General features: G+C 42.5%; 1 protein-coding gene across 3 annotated transcripts in view; it reads right to left on the bottom strand.

The window, feature by feature from the left end:
* Positions 1–18,743, bottom strand: part of adamtsl4 (ADAMTS-like 4) — a 36,853-nt gene extending 18,110 nt beyond the window's left edge. Inside the window, exons 1-4 of one of the 3 annotated variants that reach the window (XM_040117348.1) lie at positions 18,287–18,743; positions 16,531–16,594; positions 12,538–13,142; positions 10,283–11,015 (exon numbers count right to left, since the gene is read on the bottom strand). In XM_040117348.1, coding sequence (XP_039973282.1) covers positions 10,283–11,015; positions 12,538–13,142; positions 16,531–16,594; positions 18,287–18,309 — 1,425 coding nt within the window. In that variant the 5' untranslated portion in view covers positions 18,310–18,743. The other 2 variants (XM_040117346.1, XM_040117347.1) reach the window with 2 other exon arrangements.
* Between the last annotated feature and the right edge of the window lie 1,772 nt (positions 18,744–20,515).

The raw sequence follows: 20,515 nt of genomic DNA, 5'->3' as shown, positions 1-20,515 counted from the left end.
ATTAAAGGATCTGAAAACTTCTTCCAACGCTGCAGACACATTCAGCTTTATCAGGTATTATTACTTTGGGAAACCACAACCATCCTGCCTGGTCAAAAACCCACTGAGTTTACAACCCTCTGATAAACAGATGGTTAGAACACACATACACATACACACTCTTGCATGCCGCACACAGAGCTCTCAGATTTCCTCAAATCTCTCTCAGCGCCACAATCTTCTTGTCTTTCCCTCCTCTTTATCTTTGATTCGTTCCTCTTTTCCTTTTGTTTTTTTCTGAACCTCTCTTCACTCACACAGCTGTCACAAACAGCTGCAAAGTTCCTATATACTCATCTGCGGAGACAAGAGCAAGGGAGTAGTCAAGTTCACAAACACACGCAAACATAGATCAGCAGTTCCCATGTGAACCCGCCTCTGCGACAAAGTGTAACTAAAAGACTCTCATGGACAAAACGTCAAAGCGTGCACTCATTGACACTGGCCTTGCTGATTTCACACTTTGACGATGTTGCATGTGAGGGAATGTATGTGGCCGTCATGTCACCAGGCACTCATACGGATCATCTGTTGTTTCTGTTCTGGGGAAGTGTGAAACAAGCACATCAAACTTTATGTGGTACGCCTCACCACAGTTTCACACTGATGAAACAGGCTTAAAATTTAGCCTTTTTCAGCAGTATGAAACTTTATGGGCAGTGTGTTATAGTCTGGTTTGAGCCTCTCATATGAGAGCGTGTTTGAGCTGCATCCACTGAACACGTGACTGTATGTAGGCGCTTGAAGGTCAGCATACGCATGTGACCTTGATGTTTTCATGTAACTGTGTAAATTCCCGGATTTGCTCGAGAAATCGATGGTAATGGTTGTAAATATTTCTGCTGGACGTAAACATTTTGGGCCCCATTTTAAACTGGATAGTTTCTGTGTATCGGTGCACATGTGTGTGTGCTTGTAAGACTATAAACAGTGGGTGGACAACAACCCCCACACACACGCACAAAGAGGGTGAGATGTGCAGCAGTGGAATGCTACAATATAGTACAAAAGAAGAAGGAGTCTCCTTAAAAGACAAAAAGGGGATGTGAAATGAAAAGAGAGAATCTAAGAAAATTTCAAGTGTGTGCAATCACGTGTTAGTGGTTGTATGAGTGCCCCAGGGTGACTGGATTCTCCTCCCATAAGAGTTTAGGGTGTGTAAAAACAGAGGGAGGCTAATGGGCTGAAAGAAAAGAGAATGGAGGGGAAGTGAAGTGAGAGTAAAATTCAGAAGCAAGAGGACGTGTTCACTGGTGTTTCATGGTTCTGGAGGAGAATTTGTGTGTTATTGTAAAGGCTGGTATACCCTAATGTCCCCCTCATTTACTGTGAGCTCAGGGTTAGGGGGTCTCCTCATAACCGCGAAGGGGAGTGTGAACAGAAGGACAGGGGAAGGAGGTGTGGAGTGACAGGGGGGGAGAGAATAGGGTGAGTGGCAGTTACTGAATGGGCCAGAGGCAGAGAGAAAGGACAGCGATAGCTTTTACAGGAACAAAACACTTAAAGATGTGGTCAGGATGGGTCTGGGCCTGCGGATGAAATCTAAACACCCAAACCACAAGAGCGCCTGCAACAAAGATAAAAAACATTCAATCGCTTGGCAACATAAAAAATTGAGTTTTAAAACAGTCCCGGCCTCATGCCAGCATATTAACCTGCGTATCAACCAATTAAACCTACTGTAAATACGCCTGCATAACACTGGAAAAAGACTTTCTGGCTGCCAGATTTCTGAGAATTTAAACACTTCTTTGTGCTCTGGTTCATTGCTATGAAAATGACATGACATTTCTTGGAAACGGCTGGGTATTGAACTGAAATGTGTCAGTAGCACGATGTGATGAAAACAGTCAAGTACTGAAAGCTGGCATCAAACATCTGGTCAAAATTGTGATACTGTTTAGTTATTCTTTTGTAGATGCTGATTTAAATTCTAATTTTTGCACAATTTAGATTGTTTTATATGGCTGCTTGTATTTAGACAACCAAAACTTGAGACATTTGGTTTCTTTGGTTGGAGTAGTCTTGTTACTTGTTCCTTGATCAGATAGTTCCCGATTGAAATCCAAATTTTGCTTATTTAAGATGTTTTTACTTGGGCAAAGTTCTTGTACACACTGTACTTGTGTTTAGACAACATTTAACATTTGAGAACTTCTGCTTACTTCGTTAAATTAAAAAAAAGGATTTTTTAGAAAAAGTTTATATTTCAAGTAAAGCACTGATAAAAGTAATGTTTTAGTATTGGTACCCAAAGTCAGGTATAGTATTGACACCAGTATGGACCAATGTGAAAAAATACCCATGTATTCATAGAATAATTTATTTAATGACTATTTAAAGTTGATTAGTTAGTTGATTAACTAAAACAATCTGTTGCTGTCCTTGTAGTTGTGTTTTTACAATCTTCTGTCTACATTTTCTTTTTGGCTGATATAGATTAAATGGTAATTACAGTCACCTCCTATGTGGATCTTGTTTTCGTAGTTCTGTCAGTCATTTACACTCCACATTGCAATCAGTCATTTAAGATAACATTATGCTCACTCAAATAATGACTGAGGACTGGGAACACAGTGATTGCATCAGTACAATGAAGAAACACGAGTGTTCAGATAATCAGACGGGATGTAAACACGCCAACGCTTTAGCCAGATTACCTAAACCACTTTAGAAGTATAACCGAAAGTGAGCATAAACAAAAAGTTGTTAATGATCCTTCATTGCACAATAAAACTGATCTAGGTTGAATCATGAAGCCAGTCCGTAAAGTCTAATGGAAGTTTACAATGGACAGTTTGGGAAATCATTTGAACTTTGTTTTCTCTTCCAAATAACTTTGGGTAACCCGGGGTTTAGTTTAAAATCTGTGTTTGTCTGCTTGTGTTTCTTGCTCCATTTGCCCCATGAGATAAGACTGATGGTTAAAAAAACTAAACTAAAACCAAAATTGTATAAAACCAGGAATTTCCTTTAACTGCAATCACTACTCGGACTATTACAACTCATTCCTTAAACACTATTAAAGGCTTGTGTGGGTAAGCTTAAAAGGAGCATGAAGTGAAAGATGTAAAAACTGGCTGCTACTGCGCGGCAGACTGACAGGATGAAAGATGGAGCAGAGAACAGGTGAAAGAAAAGTGAATACAGCTGATGAAAGAGGGACAGTCGGTGTTTTTGTACGGGAGCTGTGAAACTTGCAGATGTGTTTTACTGCCAGGGAGGAGGGAAGAAGAGAAAAAGTCCACGTGCTGGGCACTGCCTGAGGGCTAAAGACCTTGTTCTGTGCACACACAAAAATTGCCACACACATATAAACACACACAAGCCAAGGTCCTGATCAAACATACCACTCATACGTGAAAAGCAAACACCAACTCAGACAAGACTGATGAGTTTTGAACAGGAACAGATTACGTGGAAAGCAGGAACCTTTCACCACGTGTGTTTCCGTGGGGAAAGCCCAGGTGACCCCTTGCTGTCATCTTGCTCGATGCTCAGCCATTCTCCATGTAAGTCAATGCCTGCACAGCTGGCCATATCGCCTCAATACCACCTACAGGTTAAGGCCGGCCGGTCATTCCTGAAGCATTACTGCAGCGTTACACAGACTAAACAACTGACTGCTGGACCCTGCAGCCATAAATCAACATACTCCACACGACAGGACTAATCACTGTATGCGTGCACACAAATCCATGGCATATGTTGACATGTGTGTGTGTGTACGCTCCTCGGGCTGATCTTGTGACCGAGGCCATAAGTAGTGTCGGCGCTTCGCAAGGCACCACCCAACCTTCGGCCTTGACCCTGGGGGGAAGTCAGGAGTCCTCCGGAGGAAACACTGCTCATCTATCAACAACAGGCAACAAGTGAAGGAGGAGGCCCTGCGCTGCGTGAAACGAACGGAGAGATATCTCACTGATGTTTTCTGGGAGAAACCTGAGTTCAAGCCCCAAAACAGCTTAACTGTTCGAGGTGAAGGCAGGAAGGGAAAGGAAAGGAAAGGAAAGGAAAGGAAAGGAAAGAAAAGAAAAGAAAAGAAAAGAAAAGAAAAGAAAAGAAAAGAAAAGAAAAGAAAGAAAAGAAAAGAAAAGAAAAGAAAAGAAAAGAAAAGAAAAGAAAAGAAAAACACTAGATAAACACTGTAACCACAAGATCAATAAATGAAACCAGAACTTCGGTTGGACGCAGTGAAAATGACAATATTTCCATGTTCCACTTTCCATGTAGCAGCTCTACAAACCCACATCATATTTCTAGAAACCAGAGCATTTTTATGGACAGTGATGACTCTTGATTTAACACATATTTTTATAATAACACATCGGTGTGTGAGAAAGAATTTGGAAGTGTGAATGGCTTTGCTTTTCGTTCCAAGGACTCATTTTTACTAACAGATCCCAAAATCCACACTGAAATATGCAAAAGAGCTTTTACTGTGTGATGCTGTTTCCTCTGCCTGGAACCTTCTGCAAATGGATATAAAAATCACAAAATGTTGGTCTCCGTAGGTGAATTCAAATCACTGCTTTAGTAACTATGTGCTCTTTCTTCAGGCTGCTAAACTTTTGGAGCATTTCAGCTTGGTCTCATTTACTTTTATGGTTTTAGACTGCTCTTGGGTTGTTGTAAGGTGCAGTTTTGGTTGTTAATGGGATGAAATCTTTTGTACGATTTTATTAGCAATTTCATTCATTATTTTATGATTACATTTTTGTTTATTTCTGATTTTGTGGCATCTTGTGATATCTGTCTTTTATGTTCTTTATCTGTAACTCAGTGTTGCTGCCTATGTTGGCCAGGACACTATTGAAACCAAATTATTTAATCTAAATCAGGTGTTTGCTGGTTAAATGAACAGTTTGAGATTTTTGGCAAAAAGACTGGAAACGGGGAAAACAGCTGGCCTCGCTCTATCCGAAGGTAAGAAATCCTCCTACCAGCATCTCTAAAGCTCACTAATTAACATTTTATATCTTTTCTATTTAATTTGTACAAAGTGCCAGAGTATTCTTTATAGTCTTGTGGTTTAGGGAGGGCTGTTAGTCAGATTTTGTTACCTTGGGCAGAGCCAGGCTAGCTGTTTCCCCGTTTCCAGTCCTTGAGCTGAGCCAAGCCAACCGGAGGCTGGTGATAGCTTCAAAGTTACTGTACAGACATGAGAGTGGTATCAATCTTCTCATCTAACTCTTAGGAAAAAAGCGATGTTCCCAAATTGTTGAGCTATTCCTTTAAAAAAAGATTAAATTAAATTAAATTCTAAACTAGACTGGCACTCAGTAGAGCGCATACCTCCACAAAGGTGAAAAAACGGCCTGTCTTGCAACGTTAAGGAAAATGATAAAAAATTTCCTCGATATGCCCCTTTACCCGGATCCGCACCAAACTTTAATGGGCTCTTCCCTGGCCCATGCCTCATCCCTCCGCCAATTTTGGTGCAAATCGGTTCAGTACTTTCTGCATAATACTGCTAACAATAAACAAATAAACCAACAAACAAACCAAGAGACAGACATGGGTGAAAACATAACTTCCTTGGCGGACGTAATAACAAAGGACAGAGTGAGAAATGAGAGAACGAGTGGAGTGGAAGTGAGAAGAAAGACCGAAAGGGATGAAAAGGAACATGAAAGAAAGATTTGAGGGGAACTCAGAGCACACAGGAGCTAATATAAACAGGCTTTAACAAGCAGGGGTACCTGTTTTTTGTTGAAAAGCAGGTACTTCTGCTTGTTAAAATACTAAAGCTAAGAAAGTTCAAGATCATTCTGAAGGAGTGCATGTGGTCGAGCGTTTGTGTATGTGTGTGCCACAGTCCAACACATCTGGGCCTGTTTGTCACTTCGTGAGAACCACAGTAAGCGTAGCAGGGTCTGCACACAGTCATTAGAGCTGAGGAGTGTGGCTCCGTGCTGACAGTCGTAATAATTTATTTCCTGTGTAACAACGGCTGTATAATGACAGACGGCGAATAGATCATCTGACTCACAAAAGTACTACATATAGTCTTCAAAAGTAGTCTATTTTTTTTTTATGTTGCTTTTAAATATGTTAAAATCAGTCTAGAAAATAACAAATTACCATGAAATCATTTGAACTAATCCAAGTTATAATCATGTTTAGTTTCCTTGATAGAGAACTGATAACTGATGATAAATAGCATTGTATTACAGTGCAGCTGTATTACAGCTGAAAGGATTTATCCATCAACAGGAACATAGTCTGCAACTATTTTGATCACTGATTAATAGCAGCACTTGGTTTCTCTCACAAACATAGTGGGAAAGAAAGCCAATCATTATCTGACTGCAGCTTCTGCATTACGAGGATTCGCTGCTTTTCTGTCATAAATCAATCTAAACTGAATATTTTCGGGTTTTGGACTGTTGGTCGGACAAAAGAAGACATTTATAGAGGCTCCACCTTTTTTTCTCTATTTTTTGACATTTCATAGATTGCATGATTAATCAGTTCATCTAAAAATAATCTGCAAATTAATCAATAGTGAGAATAATCATTAGCTGCAGCCTAGGACCGTATGTATCCTGTGAGGCGAAAACCAGAGCGAAAAAGCACTCCGCTGCTGGTCAAGTCTACTGCTGGCAGGACGCTGCAATAACTGAAGGCGACTGAAATGAATGTATCAACTCAGAGCTTCGCTCATCTGGATTTTGGCAGATGGACAGTAAGAGGACAATGTTCAGAGACACCTTTAGTCATGACATCAAACTGAGTCTATAAAAATGGAGGGGATTTTGAAAAGTGAGAGTGTCTGCTGGTATCAGTCTTATTAGGCCACGTGGTGAACTGCTACCTACATACTGTACATCTTAAATCCACATGCTTCTGATCTCCCCTCACTTGCTGTTGCAGAGGCATAAACTGTTATTGACTCTGAGTAAATATTTACTCCAAAGAGGATGACATAAAAATGAGCTAAGGCGTGAGGGAATACATGAAATCATCATGAAGGGGGGGGTGAAGGATGAAGGGGGCTGAGAGCAAAGGACAAGAAGAGCAGCATGTGTTTCTGTGAAACGTCTGCTTCAAGCTGGTTTGTCTCGTCTTTTTTTTTTGTTCAAGGCAGCTCCTTCTCAAATTCCACCTTTTCCTCCCCTCACCCTCTGACAGAATAGCTACTCCTCTGGTTACACACTGCACTCGCTCACACACACACTCACACACACACACACACACACACACACACACACACACACACACACACACACACACACACACACATATACAAACTCTCTCTCACACACACTTTTCCATGAATCCCTCTCTTCCTCTGACACACACTTCCCCTTGTTTTCCTGGAGGATTTATTTTTCTCTCCATCCCGCTCTATCTGCCGCTGCTGACCATCCCTCCCTTTACTCCTCTGCTTCCCCTACTAACACGACTCTCTACGTCCTTTCATACAAACTTTAACACTCATCCTCACCAGCCTTCATCTCTATTTCTTCTTTGACTCTCTCCCTCCCCACCTTTTCTGTCCCTTTGCCCTTTAGGTCACACTCCCACTACTGTGTGCAGATTTTCTAAAAACAGTACTCTCTTTCACTACTACTTAACTGCGTCACTTCCTTTACCACCCTCCCCTTACACACACACACACACACACACACACACACACACACACACTCTCTCTCATTTCCTCTGTCCCTCTCTTGGTTCCCCGCTTGCTTCTACGCAACAGTAAAAACACACACATACACACAGCCAATCACACTTGTGATGGGCCTCAGGCGCGCTGTGTTATGACAAACACACCTAATAGATAATAGGATGTGTCACACTCAGTCTGGCTCACTCCCCCACTCACACACACACACACACACACACACACACTTATAAACAGTGCATACAAGCCTGGGCAATGTCCTGCATTCATCAGCACTTAAAACCTTATTTTTAAGCAATGATAAGACATATAAAAATGTGGACCAACAATATACTGCAGGAGTGAACAAGGCTAAAGCAGAGGCTAATGTTGGGTAAATATGTAACCCAATGACTCACGCTCAGCCGTCACAGGACTGCTATTAGCACTGCTGGCACACAGAGGACATGTATTCTGCCAGCTGCTAAATCTGTTTTAACATAGGGACTGTCACACAAAGTCGGATTGAGACAGAAGAAGAGGGGGATGAAAGACGACCAAAGAGGCTGCCCAATTATCTAAAGAGAGAAAAAGTCAAGGGCCCAAGAGTGCCAACCTGGCCCCAGACTCAAGTGTCTACTTCTACTTGATGGGAGCCAGTTGTAGACGTGATGTGTGAGAGTGAAAATGTGTTCGTTTGTGGGTGTCTGTGTGTGTGTGTGTGTGTGTGTGTGTGTGTGTGTGTGTGTGTGTGTGTGTGTGTGTGTGTGTTTGTGGTATTTGTCAATGTCAATTTTATCATCTCCCTCTACACTCTCACTTAAGAAAGACCTGTATTAAGTGGCCTGCTGATGTAAATAACCCGGTCACATGTCTCTCTGCTTATTTTTGTCACCATGATCAAATCTTAAAAGGGAAAATGGATGTTTCTCTTCTGTTTATTTTATGCATCTCTTCCTCCTTATCCTCATTATCCTCCTCATTATGTCACTCATGGTTGATCGATTTTACAGGAAACCCAAGGGGAAATGAAACTTCTCATGACTGCATTTTGGTGTTTGTTTGTTTTTAAAAATATCACTCTTGCTAAGCCCAAGAGGGCTTGTCAGAGGGCCTTTTTGCTGTGTTCTCTGTTAGTTTGTCCACAAATGTAGATCTAAGTATCGTCTGAAAATTTGTGTCACTGCTGCCAATACGATAATCGGGTGTCAGAGCTGATATCAAAACAAATAATTTTTTTCAATACCTCACTTTGAGGAATTAAAACATTTTTTATATCTTTACAGTTGATTTTTCATTTGACAGAAGGCGCCAAACTTCTTAAATGTTAAATGTAACAAACAGCTGTAAAAGATTTTAGCCCAGATAAAATACTGTCAGTCTATCCGTCTAATCCATGACCCTACATGTGTCATGAATAACTTCACGTTTTTATTTTTTTCCTTATAATTTAAAGCAGCCACAACAAAAGATGGAAAACTTGCAATTTAGTCAAGAGTGGTAGGCTGGGTTGATGCATCTGATCTTGATTAACATATGTGAAAAGTGTCACACATATCTGCCAGGAGAGGTGCAGCCCAACAAACTGATTAACAATGGAGAGTGACCTAAAAAATGGCTTATGTGCCGGTTTTTATGCTTTAAAATATTCCACCATATCAATAGACGCAGTATATTAGCAATAAATGAAATAAATCACATGGTGGCTAGGGTCTCTGGGAGAAACACCTGGTCATTAAAAACTCACTGTGTAGTTTAAAAAACTCTATCCACCATTTTATTCACTCTCAATCTCACATTTAATTGAGTGAAGTCAAGCGTGGCATTCCTGCGTCAGTGAAACCTGAGTTACAGCAAGGCCGACCTCTGTTTCTCACCTGTGAGTTGAGGGTGAGTTGGCCCATCTGACACGACTGGCCTGCCTGTGTGTCTCTGGCTGCTCTTCTTGGCAACACGTACACACACTTTGCTACTGATAATGCTCTCACTGTGCCGTACCGAGAGGTATGGAGCAGGTCGCAACCCCAATCATCACTGCAGGCCCGGAGCCAGGACAGGACGTCACATCAATGCACACTGTGCTACTGACACTCTCTCTCACACACTCACACACACACACACACACTCACACACATTTACACACAATAACACACACAAACACTCAGGTCCTGGCCCATATTCATACTCACACATATGTGCAATCACTCACAGAGATACTGAACACAGACACATGCGTGCAATCACGTGTAAAAGCTTCATAACTGAGGTGTGTATTCTGGTTGCGACCCAGAATACACACATGCCTTGGAGTAGCGGAGGCATTAGCAGGCAGTTTCCATCCGAGTGCTCATAGACAACCAGCTAGTGTTGGAGCTGGGGAATGATCTGCCTATCAAATACACTCTGCTGACCTTCAGCTCCTCAGTTTACGGCTGCCTAACTGCCCCCTTCAACACATGGTATGCATATAAATCAAGAACAACTGCAGGCTATATACAGAGGCAGCTCAATACAGCAGAGCTGAGCATTCGGCCAGCTGAAGTCAATTACCGAGGTTTTGTGAGAGGGTGTGAAGCTAGTAAAATGAAGTGGAATTTTCCTTTTGTTTCTGGGATTTATGGGTGAAGATTTTACCTGTGAGAAGCACCTGCGGTACTCCTTCTCTGGGCCAGAGCATCTGTGGACCTCAGGAGCTCCTCTTCCTCCGTCCCTGCCTGACTCGACCCCCAGGTGCGGGATGTGGGGGTGCTGTAGGGGGTAGATGTTCCCGGCGGGTGGGGCCTGTGGGCTGAAGCCTGGGTGGTGCTCCCTGTCTCTGTGCACGGGGCCGGGGCGGTGGAGAGGAGGGGAAAAAGGCGAAGCAATGGCAGGGGAGTTTGGGCGCGAGAGAGGAGAGATGGGAGGAGGTGGAGCGGTGACAGCGTGCCAGTCAAAGCGATGGCGGTTGGATACAGATGGTGATGAGGAGCGCGAGAAGGCGTGAGATGATGGGACTCGCGGTCTCCCCCTCACATGCTCCGTATGGACGTGCGAGGGTCTGTCAACATGGCGGTGTGGTTTGCCAGGTGTTGTGGTCGTCGTTGGCACCTCCTCAATGACAGGTGACTCTGTTCCCTCCTGCTCTACATTCCTCTCCTCCTCCTCCTCTTCTCTCCTCACTACCTCCCTGTCTTCTCCATCACTGCCCCTCCCCTCTTCCTCTCGGCTGTCGTTCTCTGCCTCATCTTCGTTCACGACTAGTCCAGGTGATGGTGTTGCAGCGTCGGTACCGTTGACTGTGTGGCGAGCCTGCCGGTTTGGACGGTGCAGAGGTAAAGAGAAGGGGACCCTGCCGTACCCAAACTGACCTGGACGGATGCTGGAAGACCTGCAAGTCAAAAAGAAAGAGGCAAAAAAAAGGGAAGCAGAAGTAAAGAATATTTCATTTAGAGAGAAAGATTTACAGAAGGACAGAAAGAGCCAGAAGCAATGACGGAGATAGAGAAACCAGGAAGACAGGATAAAGTTCAGATACAGCTCATGTTAGCTGTCCAGCATAATTATAACTTACATGATCGGGCAGACTAATGCAATGCCTGTTTGAATGAAACAAACCAGAAGGAATGATGCAATAGCACAGCAAATGCCAGAAGCACAAATGGGAATGCTTCCAACTCCCAGTATTCAAAACATCGTAACCACCGCTCTCTAATGCCTAAACAGCACTTTATGTCAGCACCTTGACTAATAGCACCTGCATGAATCCTAAGCGTGTACATCAAGTGGTGCTCTGAGGAATCAGCATTTTCTTTCGTTTTGGTGACGTCAGTCATTGCTCTTTCTGCTTTGCAAGTACGAGTACTTTTTTCCTTGTGAATTGTGATGTGATTACAAATCTTTTTTTTTTTTTTAGATGCTCAGATGTGGTGGCTATTGCTGCTCATCCTAACAACCGGGTGCTTCGTATGTATCCTAAACAAACCGCCGTTGCTACTGCCAGCAATGCAAAACACACTGTGTGCTAGAGACATTTTTCTGGAAAAGATGAGCTCAGTGGCTGAGCAAAGCAAATGTAAAAGCTACCATTAACTGGAAATCAGTTAAATCACTGTTTATAACTTTTGACTTTTAACACTTTTACCTCTTAGAAAATGTTGACAATTATTGTTTTTAGAGCCCAACTGAAACTGGATTTTTGAGGCTGATACCAATATCAATATTTGTTAAGTTAAAAACACCTACTTGTGTTTAAGAAAACAAAAATACTCATACAAACACAAACATAAAGACAATATTTTAGATAAGGATCACATTAATTTAGTTAAAGAATTGTGACCAAGATCTGTACTGACTGGGACATTTGACAATTTAAAGAATTTAAAAAATAAACATTTCAGTGCTTTCTGGCAGACAAACTAATATAATGGTTGAGACTGAAAGTTCATACTTGACCCTCAAAACAGCAGCTGACATAAACAACCTCACCACAAGGTCCTCCCAGTAGATGTTTCTCAGCAGATGCAGATGTAGCAGATGTAGCCCATTAAATTCCACTTCTTGGAAATGTAGATTTTTTTTTTTAAAGACCTCTCATCCATGTTGCCTTATAAAGTTTCGAAAGCGCTCACAAGAAATGGAAAACTGAACATCTACACTCACCACAACTGGGCAACTCCATTTGCTGAGGAAGATTGTGTGACTGAAAGCTCTGGAACAGCTAGTACTAAATGGACCTTGTGGAAACAATGGAGACTGTTTTTGTCAACTATATAATGGCTGTTCCTAAATTACCTTAAAAAAAACTCTGTGCCATTATTTTAATGTAATTTCTTGTCACTTATCGGCCGATACCGATACATCTGTGACAAGCCTGAGTCAGGTTGTTTGCTCATCCAACTGTCCAGTCTCACCTCCTCGCCGGCAAACCCTCCCGATTGGTGGCGACCGACCTCCTGCTCCCGCCTCCTCCGCCCCTCACTGCTCCTGGATTGGTCGGTCTCCGGATGATCCGTGCAGGCTGGTTGTAGCCATGTGAAGGAGCGCGATAAGGGGCTCGGTAAACGGACACAAGGTCCGGATTGGTGGCGGAGAATTCTGGTTGGTAAAAAGGAGGAGACGGATTGGACTGTCCAGGAACAGGAGCTCCTCCTCCTCCTCCTCCCCCCCCTCCTCCTCCTGCGGGGGTATTTCGATACAGAGACAGTCCTGGGTTGTGATTGGTGGAGATTGGCGGGGCGTGATAAGGTGGGTGTTCCCCGGGATAATGAGGAGAGTAGTAGGGGTGCACAGGTGGGATGACAGGGCCTCTGATGCCCCCGGGCAGATACTCCGCCCAGTCAGGTGGGGAGTGTGAGAGGGGAGGGGACTGTGGAGGTGGAGGAGGTAAACACTTCCTGCTCCTCTGCGACACGCCGACGCCGCAGGTTTGAGAGCATTCTGACCACTCCCCCCAAACAGACCACACCCCCTCCACAGGCTCCGCTTCAAACACCTGTCTGGACCGTCGGCCTGCCACCTGAGACAGACACACACACACACACACACACACACACACACACACACAGGAACACATTTTTGATTTTGCAAAAAAAAAAAAAAAAAAATCTTTGGAATAATTACATTATTTTTAGGACTACAACAGTCATTTTCATTACTGATTTATAAAATGATTATTTGTTATTAATTAATCATTGGCCTTGATGAAGATTTCTTGTTTTGTCCAACCAGCAGTCCAAAAACCATATATTTCTATTTCACTACCATGTAAGACGAAGAAAACCAGAACATATTCACAATTAAGAAGCTGGAAATGGTGAATTTTTGTTTAAGAAATGACTTAAACAATTAATCAATTATCAAAATGGTTGCTAATTAATTTTATAACAACTGACCAATTGTTTCAGCTCTAATAATTTTATAACTTATTATAGAATATTTTTGTGGTAATTACCTTGAACTAGAGTATATCTAGGCTGCATTTTTTCCTCATCAATCCCTGTCACCCCCCAACAACAATGTATTGATTTTTAATGGAAGCTGAAGTGTTGCTGAAAGATCTGTCTGATTATCTTTTTTAATTTGAGTAAGTTATCACAATGAAAAATACACTGAATAAAATTAAGTTTTATGGTTTCAAAACTTATAAAAAGGTCTGGGGCAAAAAAAAGGTTGGGAACCCTTGGTCCAATCCAGGAGCTACACTTCTTTTGACGTCGACCAGGAAAAGTTAATAAGTTCTTTATTTTGCAGTGAATTTTGAGAAAATGTTAAATTCAAAAGTCAGTTTTCAGTACTTTTTGTATTATTTGTAGTAAGTGTTAGAGCTGAATGAAGCCATAAGGACAATTATTAAGTCAGTTGAAAAAAAGTGCACTACTAGTGACTTTAACCCTGAAAGGTGATAACTGCAAGCCTTGGCAATATTTAAAAGAAGTACTTAACTTAGCACAATTGTTGCCATTGCAAAATTAAAATGTCTAGAGGGACTTATTTCTTCACAGTAACTGCGTCCACTGATGAACTGCAGTCTCGTGAGTTTCCTTCTTCGGAGGCCAAAATATAAATCCTGAACTCTTCATAGTTCACTAAGGCTTAAGAGAGACTCGGTCACCTGCCAGCAGCTTATGAGATGAGATAAATAAATCGGAGTTGGTGTCATATGAACGCACTCCGGAAACGACATAATAAGAGTTTAATCTGGCAGTACATTTGTGTTTTTACTTGTATGTGTGTGAGTGTATATTTGTGGGTGCCAGGTCAGGCTTTGATGTCTTCCTCTGTGGCTGTAGATAAATGTTTCTCTTCTCATTTCATAACTGAACCATTGGCCTGGTTGGCAGGCCAGCAAACATGAGAGCTGAACAAAAGTTTCCATTCAGAACGAACCGATACATAAATCTGCGCTCCACTTCTCCCCTCTCTCTCTGAGTTTGTAAATGTGTGTGCACATGGGCAGAAGTGTGCACATAAACATACTGTCCAAACTGTTTGTGGAAAGAAGAGAGGACAGGTGTAAGTGGCATACTTCTGTGTTTGTGTGTCTGTTTCTGCGCTCTGATACTGCACTGTCCAGTTCACCACCAGATTAAAAGAGTTCCTGCCTCTGTATGAGGTGAAATGGCGGGAGGGTGGGAGAAAAGGAAAGAGAAAGGGGTGAGAGAAATGGGGGGGGGTTGAGGCAGACAGGCCTAATGACTGTGTGTGTGTGTGTGTGTGTGTGTGTGTGTGTGTGTGTGTGTGTGTGTGTGTGTGGAGGGGAGGTGTGGTCTTTCGTAATGAGTGACATCAAACATGCAGCTGCCACATAACTGGGACCATTAATGAGCTCCGTGCAGTGACCCTGCAGCAGCCGCCGACCTCTGGAGCTACTGGTTAAACTCCTGTGACACTGTACCACCAGGCCTGAACCAGTCAGGACTGTAGCTGTTTATTCTGAGTCTCCTGTTATTTCATTAAAGAAAATGATCGTACTGGCAGTACCGTGGGCTCTCTCCAGCTGTGGGCCTCTTCAACAGATAGACTTGAAAAACTTTGAAGCTGCCTTAAAACAATACTCACATGCCCATATAAATGAAAGCGATATTAGTCACTATAATTATTCCTTCTCTCTGTACCGGCTTTGAAGAGATCCCATCTTCTTCTTTTTTTGGTATTAGGAACAACTTTATGGTCAAAAATACAACATCGGGGTCACCGTACAAAACTTTATAAAGAACATTTACGTAAATGACATGACAATTGACAAAAAGGTTGTCGTCTTGGGCGTCAAGATGCTTTTTTTTTTTAAATATTACTGGATATACAGTATGTACATGTACAGCAGATTGTGACAATCAGACACAAAGGTCTGCTGAGAACTGATTTCTGAGATAAACTGGGGTATTATGTGTGCTTTTACGCGGCGAAAAACTTCTTCAGCTTCCTTAACCAGAAAAAGCTGATGTTTTTGACCACTGGGGGGCAGCAGAAACAAGTTGACATAGTCGCTTGTTTAGCTCTGATTTTGGTCTCTACCAGCTCCTGAGAGAAATATCTGACCCTTTAGCTGCTAAATGCTGCAATATGATCACCAGCTAGTCACTAGCTGTGTCTGCTGCTTGGTGCTGAGCCGGTAGGGTACAGTTGGTTTTTAGAGCTTTTTAGCTGAAAGCAGCTGCCTTGCTGCATCGGGAAACAACGCTATGAGAGCGGAGAGAGTGAATCAAAACAGTAAAGTTGGGGGTCGGACAGATGAACAACGAGCTCAAACTCCATAAAGTTCTTTAGAGCCGAGGAGAACAGATGACAATTCTCTGTAGGTTCATCACAACGAGCCGTACCTTTCACACTGTCACATTGTTTTCACTTTGTCATTTAATTCGTTGTCATTAAAACAACGGTTATAGCTGCTTTAAGCCAAATAAACCATTTAAAAATGTAACTGGATTATCCGATAAATGCACTGTCAAAAAGCAGAAAACAGGGCTGTTTATCCTAGCTCATGAAAAGATGATGTTATCCATAACAAAAATGTATTCAGACGTTCAGCTGAGGTTAATATGAGGATTCAGCAGTCTGAGTTAGTCAAATCATGTGGGTATTTACCAAAGTCATAATTGTTTTAGTTTGAAATTCTCTCTTAGTGCTTCCATTTGAGTTTTGGCTGCTTTTTTGCACAGAACGAGGACTGTGGATCTCACCCCCGATCTCATGCATCCGAATCATGCTAGGAAGATCTCTTTGCCGCTAGTATAGGCAGGAGAACCAATAACAGTGATCAATAACTCTGTTACTTGGGCCTGTGAGTATTGTTTGAGGACAGACTTGAAAAAATGCGAGTCTATCACTTAATTGGGATCACCTTTCACCCCTCTATAGTGATGCCATTGTCTGTGGATGAGACTTAGGATGAGCTAGTGACTCACCTTCCTTTTGGCAGCCTTGGCCACAGAGGTCGCGACCACCACAAAGCCCCACAGCACATAGAGCCTGGTGGGATGAAGAAGAGAGGGTGACATAAAATGGCAGATACACAGGATTTTAAATCTCGGCAGGTTGAATAAGCTCTTTCATAAAGGACACAACGGTTCCATGATCTAAACGTCAAATTGCTATATGCTGCTTGAACTCACACAGACTTTCATTATTCTCTGTCCAGTGATCATCAGCTTTCTTGAACCTTTTCCCTCAATGTACATTTATTTAAAAACAGGGTAAAACGTGTTGAGTGAGCAATCTATCAAATGTTCCAGTGACCTAACTGGACTTTAGCAACCAATTATGCCACTTTCTTTCCCACTACAGGTGGTGTGTGGGTGGAACTGGGGGTGAACAAAAGTTTCTTTTTCCCTTCAGGGTTCACAGGCAAACATCTCAATCAATCTGGGTAAGCCTGGGAGGTGCTAACAAACTAATGGGTTTAAACAGCAAGCATGTTTTTCCTCCGCATGCCTCTCTCTGGGACTTCACACACACACTGAGGATGTGGTTTTAACACACACACACACACACACACACACACACACACACACACACACACACACACACACACACACACACTGCAATAGCACAGCAAATGCCAGAGGCTCAATCAGTCACTACATGCAAAATCATCTTGTATTGTAAGGCACTTTTTATTTGATGTCTGAAGTTCAAGAGAGGTGGTTTATGTTTTGGAATGGTTTGAATTTCTCTTTTAATTTTGGGCTAGAGTTCTTAATTTGACATGAAACTACTTTAGGCAGCATGTTGACCCACTATAGAATGTGCAGTGAACAGGCTGCCAATCTGAAAAGTAATTTAATCAGTTAGTGAGGCTCTGAAGTCTTGTTTTTTTCCACGAGAAATGTGTGAAAACATGTCAAATGAATGCACTGTTTCAACGGAAAATCTACTAGTTTCAAGAAATGTATTAAATCAGCGGGTTTGTCTATAATTATACCAACCCTCTCCACAAAACAGTGGAGACAAGTGTATAGGAAACAAGTGGAATATCATCGCTGCATCTGCCAAGAAAATCGCCTGAACATGATACTAAACGACTTGTTAAGATGGACATTTCAGCGCTCACCACGAAAACCAAACCATCAGCGCAATCACTACTCCGCAAGCCACATGTAGTCAGAGTAATTGGTCCCTTCTTCCCAGTGTGGTGCACCGCCGTGGTCTCTGGAAGCTTCCCCACACCAGACTACACAATTACCCCGAAAAAGACAGACAAAGGTCCCGCACAGTCCGACACAACAGAGCAGCTCAGGCCGAAGTAACGACCCCCTACCCGGGTCCACGTTTCCCTGGCCGCTACAGTGGCACATTGTAGAATAAACCCGGAGCCGCGGGGACAGGGAAAGAGAAAGAGAGGGAGCGAGAGATATGCAGCGGGGGGAAATCTCACAAAAATCCGCCCTGAGGAGAAAGAGAGAGCTCTAAACCTAAGCCCAGATGCCTTCGGGTAAATTCCTATCATATATCCTGCACAACGGCCAGTGCGCAACCAGAAGGCGTCGTGCGTAAAAGCCAAATCTTCTTCTTCCACAAAACAAAACAACTTTTTGAAAAGTCGACCACAGTCATCGTAAACACCATGCTCGCTCAGAGGAGGATGCAGAACCCCGGCGTGGTGTTGTGTACAAGCAGACTGAGAGAGGCAGCAGGTTGCAGCTGGAGAAGTCAAAGTTTTACCTGAATAGTAAACCGAACCGCATGCTCCTCCAAGAGACTCCCACAGCAGTTCTCACCCCGTTACTGATCACCGCTATTGATTACAGTCCAGTTTGGTGGTCCGTTCCGGTCCGTGCAGTCCTTAAAGAAATGTGATGAGGTCCTGAGACGGCTTCTTCTTCTTCTTCTTCTTCTTCTTCTCCTTATTCTTCTGCTGCTCTCTCTCTCTCTCTCTCTTTCTGTCCCCTTCCTCCTGTCACAGTCACTCCCTGTGATTTTTGGATAGTGGGAAAGGTTCCGTTTTTTTCTCTCTCTCTCTCTCTCTCTGTCAGTCCCGTTCACTCGACAACTTTTTTCTTTTCTGGGTCCTTATTATAAACTGGTGTGACGCCTGGCAGCCGGGGGGGGGGCAGGGGAGACACAAAATGGACAGATTACACAACCCTCTCTCTCACTCTCCCTCTCTCTTTCACACGCATAAGCCATACACTCTCACTGCCTCTCTCTTTCTGTCTTTCTCTCTCTCACACACACAAACACACGCACACACACACACATGCACCACCATGGGCTCTGACTAAGCTATAATAACTCTCAGAGCCGCTTTCTTAGTTGCACAATCCAACATAAGAATGCTCCATTGTACTAGGTCACACTGATCAGTAGTAATGATCTACTCGTTGTCGGAAACAGCCCTGAGCTGGCAGCATCTGCAGCAGGGTCACTTTGTTGGGGAAGTACAAAGCATTATAGACCTACTATTGTGCCAATACAAACACAAATTGTTCTATAACGAAGTTACAGACAGAAGTTTAAAGTGGAAAGTGTTTTTTTGTTTTGTTTTTTTTGTCCAACATTGATGAAATATGGCTGTTGATTTACTAGTAAAATGCAGTTGCTATTCAAAAAGATATTTATTGAATGAAATAAACATACGCTGTGTTTTCTCATAACTGTTTAAGAACAGTTAAATACTTGGAAGAAGACATGCTCCACTAATTTGGAGCTCAGATAAGTGCAGCCAAGAGACATGAAACTTCTGTGCAGGACTGATGTCTCCGTACATGAGTGGTGGATGTGTGTAAATGTGTGTGTGGTCTGAAGCAGATGTGAAAAAAAAGCTTGGGGCCAACTTGTTTACTCAATGTTTATTTGGTTGTAATCCACCGACCTTCCCAATCAGTCAGCACAGTTTTCTAAAACTGAACATGCTGGCCAAACCGCCCACGGGAGACAGGGGAGGGTACAGAGTGGCACAGAGGTGGAGAGGAAAACATGTCAAGTTCTCTGTGGCAGAAAGTGCGTTGTTCAGTTTTTGAGGGGGCTGACACCCAGCCGTGACTTCCGGTGCGATGTTTGAAACCATTAAAAGCGAGTTCTTATTCAAGTTTGAAGAAAAATGGTGTGAAAAAATCTGGTGACAAACAAACTCAAGGTCATGTACTGGATGCATATTAACAAAAGTCTTCCTCATCATGCCTTTCACAAAGACTGTTAGTTGCACAAATTAGAGCAGGTGTTAATCCTCTATCTACTGAGGTTGACAGATTCAATAACATTACAGAGGAAGACAGACTGTGAGAGAGAAAAGGCGTCCCATTTTCTTCTGTATTGTACATCCTATAATGATTTCAGTGTTAGTTTTTTGAAACAGGAAATATTCTTGTGGACAAACGGCAAAAACTGAAGTGGTGGCATAATTTTTATGTGTTTTCATTTGCTAACTGTCTCAAAAGTGGGAAAAAGAAGGAAAGATGGGCTATTTGCACTTTTTTTAAAATTTATTTTGATTTTAATAAATAGTTTGAGAATTTTGTTGATGACGTGACAGGCAGTTATAACAAACTATTTGATTTGGTTTACTTTATTTTTCTTGACTCTTTGTAGAGATGTTTAAAAATGTATGTGCTGTATTCTGGATCTGGTTTATACTAATTTGTGGTGTCTTTTAAGTCACTTGAGGACTCAGCACATTCGCATGCACTACACAGTAATAAAAAACATCATCTTCATCATAAAAAAACAAAAAGTGGAGAGAGTTGATACAGGACTGACACAGGAAGCGGCGCATGGGAATAAAAGCGAAAATGAGGGAGAAGGGAGGGACAGCATTACTAATGTCATACTGAAAACATTGTTTACTACTCATTCTCTGGGAGATCAGAGGCCAGCTCACGAACATGACAGCACCTCAAGGGTTGTCTCGTTCAAAGACATTTCTGGTCCTGTTCTTTAACATCCTTATTCACA

Source organism: Xiphias gladius, chromosome 22 (assembly GCF_016859285.1).
Source record: "Xiphias gladius isolate SHS-SW01 ecotype Sanya breed wild chromosome 22, ASM1685928v1, whole genome shotgun sequence".
In the NCBI taxonomy this organism is placed as follows: Eukaryota; Metazoa; Chordata; class Actinopteri; order Istiophoriformes; family Xiphiidae; genus Xiphias; species Xiphias gladius.
The sequence above is the reverse complement of the archived record's forward strand: the minus strand, read 5'-3'. Positions and strand labels throughout refer to the sequence as shown.